Source organism: Montipora capricornis, chromosome 5 (assembly GCF_036669925.1).
Source record: "Montipora capricornis isolate CH-2021 chromosome 5, ASM3666992v2, whole genome shotgun sequence".
In the NCBI taxonomy this organism is placed as follows: domain Eukaryota; kingdom Metazoa; phylum Cnidaria; class Anthozoa; order Scleractinia; family Acroporidae; genus Montipora; species Montipora capricornis.
Genome location: NC_090887.1, coordinates 7,608,009 through 7,615,508, shown reverse-complemented (window position 1 = coordinate 7,615,508; position 7,500 = coordinate 7,608,009). Strand labels below are relative to the sequence as shown.

At 42.3% G+C, this 7,500-nt stretch overlaps 1 protein-coding gene across 1 annotated transcript in view; it reads right to left on the bottom strand.

Annotated features, from left to right (window-relative positions):
- LOC138049324 (carbamoyl-phosphate synthase [ammonia], mitochondrial-like) overlaps positions 1-7,500 on the bottom strand; it is a 50,650-nt gene that overhangs the window by 14,688 nt on the left and 28,462 nt on the right. Inside the window, exons 27-33 of the mRNA XM_068895552.1 lie at positions 5,775-5,975; positions 5,243-5,353; positions 4,329-4,453; positions 3,762-3,831; positions 2,060-2,127; positions 203-278; positions 1-12 (exon numbers count right to left, since the gene is read on the bottom strand). The exon at positions 1-12 is cut by the window's left edge and continues 66 nt beyond it. Of these exons, the coding sequence (XP_068751653.1) occupies positions 1-12; positions 203-278; positions 2,060-2,127; positions 3,762-3,831; positions 4,329-4,453; positions 5,243-5,353; positions 5,775-5,975 (663 nt within the window). The remainder of the gene's footprint in view (positions 13-202; positions 279-2,059; positions 2,128-3,761; positions 3,832-4,328; positions 4,454-5,242; positions 5,354-5,774; positions 5,976-7,500) is intronic.

Sequence of the window (7,500 nt, the reverse complement as noted above, 5' to 3'; positions counted from 1 at the left end):
AACGGGATGGTCCTATTAACACAACAAGAGTAGATTTCGTATGATGAAAAATATATGAAAATAAAAAAAATCTTGCAACTGCGGATATGCACCGACTTTCTATGATTTGTTTACAAACAATGCTTTTGTTATTAATATTCAAATGTGCCAACCACAGGAACAAAAGACCCTTTTTCGACAGCCAATCAGTGTCTTTTCTTACCTGGGATACTCTTGCCGCTTCACCCAAAAACTTCTTCAACTCCACTGGACCATACGCCACATTCATGGCTGAGCCACTGTTCAAGATACAACAGAAATATAAGCCATAATACAGGAACAGGTCACCCATTCCGTACCATGCTTAACATTTATGGAGAAAATCTATGCACTGTTTGGCGGGAAATGCCAACTGCTCTCCTTTCCGTCTCCGCTCCCTCCATTTCGGCCGGAAATACCAAGCGCCAAATAAAAAGGAGAAAGGAAGAATTGAAGGAAAGGATAGAATTATGCGCCAACTCGTCGTTTCGTCACCCGGCTTAGACCTATCCCAAATTCTTCCAATATGGCGTCTGATTCGTGTTTCGTGGCGACAACGGTTGGCATTAGATTCCATCCACCAAAACCACCCCGGCAGAGTGAGAGACTGAGGTTGAATTAAAACACACTTCGTGACACCTGGTACATAGTACTTCGTGTCAAGCCACCTTCACATTAACATTTAGAATATCTATACAGAAAGTATCCCAAACATTCATAAAAGCTAACCTTAGGCAACTTAGAAACTTTTCTTTAGCCCTAACTAGGCCTACGGTTAGCTTTTATGAATGTTTGGGATACTTCCTGTATAGATATTCTAAATGTTAATGTGAAGGTGGCTTGACACGAAGTACTATGTACAAGGCGTCACGAAGTGTGTTTGAATTCATCCTTAGCCTCTCTCTCTGCCAGGGTGGTTTTGGTGGATGGAATCTAATGCCGACCTGGCGAACAACAACATCTACCGCCTGCAAGCATGCTAAAACTGCTGTTCTATTAAGAAAAAGATGAAAACGAGAAATGAAGAATTCGATTGAAGTTATTCGGCCTTTTCCCGGTTTTTGTAAAATGTAAATCCCTAAACGGATTTACGGTTTCTTCAGGACAACTACAAATGGATTTTGAATCAGAGTAGACTGTTTAGATGCTATACGAATCATGATTTCTCCGCTTCATTGCACGTGCTATTTGAGTTACTAGGCCTCGGTTGTTCAAAAGGTGGATAACGCTATCTAGAGTGGTTTTCAATCGACTGTCGTAAAACCAAAACCAAAGTAATTACTTTGGTCAATCAAAAAGAACGGAGACAATCCAGTAAGGCAATCAAAACTCGAAGCAATTACACGTAGCCGACACAAAAGGCGGGAAATTGTGCACGCGCGAGCCACGATTGGTTTTGGTTTAACTTCTGATTGGTTGAAAAAGTGGCGGGAGAACTTTGAACCAATCACTGAGTGAAGTAGATGCAAAACCAGAGTAATTCGCTAATTACTTTCCACACTCAATTGAAAACCGCTCTATTGGATAAACACTAGGAAAACCAATTGAGTTATTCAGTGGATAGCGATTTATCATCGCCCACTGGATAGCGCTACCACCCTTCGAACAATTGAGGCCAGGGGCCGGTTCCTGAAAGGTGTAATAACTCTATTCCAGGGATAAATGTGCCTGGAATAAGGCACATTTAATCCCTGGAATAGAGTTATTACACCTTCCAGGAACCCGGCCCAAGGGCCCGTTTCTCGAAAGTCCCGAAACTTTACGGGCCATTTTCGGGTGTCACAATTCCCTTTGTATCTCAAGAACGGAAATGATTTAATTCGTCAAACTTCACCGTTAATTTTATTTTTGTTACCTTGAAAACATGTTAAAAGATCGGCTTTCCAAAACAAGCGGTTGGCAGTTTCTCAAATGACTTTTCGGGTCCGAAAAGTTTTCGGGACTTTTGAGAAACGGGCTCCAGATCTGTATTCGCACTTTGCCGAAGCCTAAGAGTTTATAACAAAAACTGGCCGAAATATAACACGATATTTAATTTAACCTCAGAACATATGAAGGCCTCAGAAGGCAGGGATATCCAACAGTTGCAGCGAAATTCAGAGCGTCGTCCTGAAACACAATACAGCAAAGGTCAAAGGATAGAAAAAGACGGGGTACTCCTTTTACACTTTTAAAATCAAGGACTGTGCCTACTATTGCTATTGCGCATATGTTCTGCGCACCTCGAAATACTCGGATTTCCTATGGGTGGTGCTTATTAATACAAGGATATTTTTGCGCGGTTCAAAACTATGTGGAGAAAGCAGAACTTAGCACGTGATCTTGGTATCCAAAAAAAAAATTGGGGGTAAAACGCAATTTTCAGAGATAATTAAGCTTTTTACAAATATTGTTGATTAATTATCTTTGAAAAATGCGTGGTCACCTCCAATTTTCTTTTTGGATTTCAATATCACTTGTTACGATCTGCTTTTCCCACATATTCAGTAAACCGTGCAAAAATACCTGTGAAATAATAGGCACCGTCCTTAATGTAAAAAGTGAGTTAAAACTTTTTACGCCAACAGAGAACGCCGACAAAAAGCGCGCGAAAGTTGAAACATATCCACAGGGCAGATACACATACGTCGTGAGAGGCAGGAAAACGTGACACTGGCAATATGCGCGAAAAAAATCTAACCCGGAAGGCACGGGAAAATATGGACTGTAAGCAAGGACAACGACAACGACAACGTCGACAGAAACGTCAATTCAAAATAAAACTTAGTGCTATCGTAAGTATTTCGCAAATATTTCAACTTCTTCACGTTGTAAAATAGGGGTCAACTATCATACAACTACATTGGTACGAAAAGTTGAAACGTAAATGTAGAAAATGAACAGTTCATTGTCGTGTGATCACGTTGTTGTTTTGTGGAGCACGGCAAAGAAAAGAACTGAAATGTGTGCCGCACGTGCAGCACGATTATTTTTTCGTTTTTTAACCGAAAATAGCTGTGGTTACACTAGTCCTTTTGTCCGTGGGTAAATAGCGTTTGCCCACGGGCAAGGACGTTTTCGTGTGTAACCGCTTTTCCTAGACTGTAACCGCCTTGGGGTTATTTCCATGGATACATTAAAAAGAACAAAAGAACTTCCCATGACAGTTCATAAGACTGAAAAGTGCGGTTTATCTGCTCCCTGAGGTGGCTTGCCCAATCATAGGCAGAACGTAGCTAATTGCAGTGCTCTGAGTTGACCTCTGATACGCTTGGCTAATTTCACGCCTACTTGTAGCACGAGGTAACATAGCTGCATCACTGAGAGTACTTTTTCTTTTATTTTCATGAGTTTGCCCTTCGGACTGTCAGATACGAACTTGATTAAGTTATAACCTTTCTGTTTCTCTGTTTATAATTTGCAAGGTCAGTGAGCTCATATCTAATTGTATTTTACCCTGAGGGGAGTCTTTTATCGCGTAATCACATCCCTAAGGGTAACATGAAATCTGAGCTGAACCAAACCCAAGGTATTTACCCTCCGGAAGGTTCCAAACCCAAGGTGTGTGTAACCACAGCTAATATTCTTGTTTATGTCGCTGTCGTTGGTTAAAAAAAAATCGTGCTTAGCCTTCTTAGTTGCGTAAACTCCCAAACGTCATCCGTTCTAGATACACTATGTCACTATGTTGTACACTATGTTAAATGGCGGATACTGAGAGAAGGTAAAGGGCAAATACGTTGATTAGTTTCGATGAAACTTACCACAGATGAAACAGCTCTCCACGGTGCCTGTCCGACGCCTATTTCATCGAGAATGGCAGAGAAACGCGATCTGGAAAGGAAACGATACTTTCATGAAAGCCATATCTGAAACGCCATCATCCTCCCAAAACAGGCTGTCTCACGTTACGATATAGGTGTTGCCTTTTTTACCAATTCTCCATGGGTCTCTTTACATATAAAACAGATTAAGTCGTTTACTCTTAGGGCTATGCCATCCTTTACTGAACTGGATATGTATTGCTTTTATGCAAAAATCCCTTCCAAATGAACTGTATTAAGGGATAGTGAAAAGTTGAACCCGGGCGCACTATCTCTTTCCCGTCCTTGCTGTTAAAAAAATGGTTACAACTGGCCGCATGAACACGAAATCACAACAGTACCCAAAGGGTGGGGGGACTGTTTTTTTTTCATATCACAATTTTGCTCCTTTCCGACTCGATCCTCTCAAGTTTTTGAGCCACGCAGGGCGGTGATACGACCAGAAAGAATGGAGAGAAAGAGAGAGAGCTTAGCTCGATTCAATCATCCGGTAACTGCCCGTCTTACCTTTCTTCAGCAGCATCAATCATGAGAGGAGACGTACCCAATATCTTCACATCATTCAGGTGCAATGGGAGAGCTAAGTTATTGGGTATCTGACCACCGACAGAGATCACGGCGCCTTTGCAAACCTATAGTACCGCAATGCACAGCAATAAAATATGGAAATTACAGTAAAGCCACGTCCACATGAGCAGTAACTGGCTCTCGCAGTAACTAGCGGGCAATACCACATTTGCATGATGACGGCGGCGCCATTTGACTACAAATACCAGAATCCTTCAGGATTCGCTTGTCTCATGTTAATTAGAGCTATTGTTATTTTTACCCCACTGGGAATACAAAATTTAAATAATAAAAGAAAAACAAACTGAATTCTGGTAGTTGTAGTCAAATGACGCTATCATGAAAATTGCCTGTTTTTTGTGACAATTTTTATTTGCCTGCGTGAATAAGAAAATTTGCCCAAATATTACGTGACAAAAAGCTAGTGCGCCAGCTTTTATGTGACTAATTTAAACTGTGACATGCGAAAGTTTGTTCTTGTGCACAACTCATCACCTAGAGTTTGCCAAATATTACAGTACGGTAGAGTCCAACGCCCCTTATCCAAGGAAATCTCACGTGACATTTCCTTACGTTTTAGTATCACAAATTATATTCCCAACTGTTTGGAGACGGAGTACAACGGTAGCTGCATACAAAGATACAAAACAAGGATATCGGCATTCTGTTGTTGTGTAGGTGCGACGAAAACATCGCACCGAAAAATCGCCCTCGCTACTGAAGTTTTTTTTAAATAAGTGTTAGCGAAACGACTTATTGTGGGCGAAACGACCATACACCGTTCAAATGGTTGTTCAAATGAGTACCATGGCTAGGAATGGAAGGATTTCATTTCAACCTCTATTTGTCTTTACCTCTTGTTGATAAATGTCCAAGACTCTTTCAGGGGAGAGCTCCTCAAAGTAAAGACGATCACATTCATCGTAATCGGTGCTGACGGTCTCTGGGTTGTGGTTCACAACCGCCTGATGACGAAGAAATTACCATCGGTCATTTCAGAATGCTATGTAAGTTCCTGGGATAATTGGACATTAGTGCCTTAAGTCATCGGCCACGTATTAGTGAGAACAATCGGCCAAAGAAGGGGGCGACCATAGTCCAACAATGGTGCACACAAGAACACAATAACAGAACAACCATCGACCAACAAGTTGGCAGCAGTGGACCAACCATGGGCCAACAATGGTGCACACAATAACGCAATAACGGAACAACCATCTATTGACCAACGATTTGGCAGCAGTGGACCAATCATAGTCCAACAATGGTGCACACAAGGACGCAATAACGGAACAACCATCGACCAACAAGTTGGCAACGGTGGACCAACCATGGGCCAACAATGGACCAGCGAAAAAGTGCAGCTTGTTTTGAAAACTCACTTACCGTTTTGATTCCCAAGTTTCTAAGTGTCCTGATACAGGAAACAGCGCACCAGTCAAACTCCACACTGCTACCAATGTGATACGGACCACAGCCAAGCACCATGACACCTTGATCATCGAACACAAGATCATGCTCCTGGCCGTTATACGTCATGTAAAGATAGTTGGTCTCGGCTGGATACTCCGCTGCCATTGTATCAATCTATTGGGGAAATGAAATCAATGAAATACTTAACAATTATTCGCCGAAGGCGAGATGAACTGTGAACATCGCTGAATAACAAGCGAGACGAAGTCGAGGTTTTGTATTCACTGATATTCAACAAGCCTAAGGTAAATAATTGTTTTAGTATAATTACACAGGTGATTATTGGAAAAATATGCATTTTCTATAAAATAATTGATTTCTTCGTCTGTCACCTCGACAAAACGGCCTGCTGCCTTTTTGAAAAACCGCTCAGGTGTTATCGCGTAATAATCACCTCATCGGAAACCTATCAGGGCAGAGAATTTGCAATAATCACCTATGTAATTATACTAAAAGGAAGATATTACACACTGGCAAGAAGATATGAATTTCATATTCTCGCGGCAAGAACAATACTAGGGACCTTTAGATCGCAGAACCAGGACGACTACGATTACGAGTTTTCCGTTCTGAGCATGCGCACTTCAATTGTCGGCCTCTAAACCTTGTGCGCATGCTCAGTACGGAAAACTCGTAGTCGTACTGGTCCTGCGATCTAAAGGTCCCCAGTATTGTTCTTGATCTTGTTCACTCAACTGAAAACCGCTCTATGCTCTTTTAATCAATGATATTATTGTTTTGTGGCGCTGTCGTAGTCGAAGCCGTCGTGGTTTCTAAACCCACCGCACACTTGAGGAAAGAGCTGAGCAAACTGCCTCGCGAGGAGGTTTGCTCAGCCGTTTCTTCACGTGTGCGGGGAAATTGTAGTGAGAAATTCGCCTCGCGAGGCCGTGAGGATAAAATCAAACATGTTTGATAATTTTGGCCTCGCCAGACAAATTCCTTAATGTGTGCGGCCATTGTGAGAATCGAGCTGAGCTTGGTTTAATCAAGCAGCCAATAAAAATACATGGCATACTCACGTGACTCCAGCGGTTCAGGATGGTCTCGGAGGAAGAAATTCCGACGTCACTGAAGTCACGTGAGAATGCCATGTATTTTTATTGGATGCTTCATTGAGCAAGCTCAACTCGATTCTCACGATGGCCGCACACAATGAGAAATTTGCCTCGCGAGGCGAAAAATATCAAACATGTTTGATTTTGTCCTCACGGCCTCGCGAGGCCAATTTCTCACCAAAAGTTCCCCGCACACGGTGAGAAAACGGCTGAGCAAACCGCCTCGCGAGGCAGTTTGCTCAGCTCTTTCCTCACCGTGTGCGGCGGGCTTTAAACTCCTTATAGGCCTTTTGCAACTAACGATCACATGGTACAAAATCCGCCATGCTGGAGGGCATGCTTATTATTATTCCCCCACTGGGACATTAAAACAAAGAGACCTGAACCAGACAAGCTTGACTTGCCTTTGTTTTAATGTCCCTGTGGGGGGATAATAATGAGTTTGCCCTCCAGCATGGCGGATTTTGTACGATGTGATCGTTAGTTGCAAAAGGCCTATTAGGGAGCTTAAGCAACGACAACGGCGATGGCAACAAGAACGTCACAAATTTTCATATTTAGTCGGCAAAAACAAAAGCTTT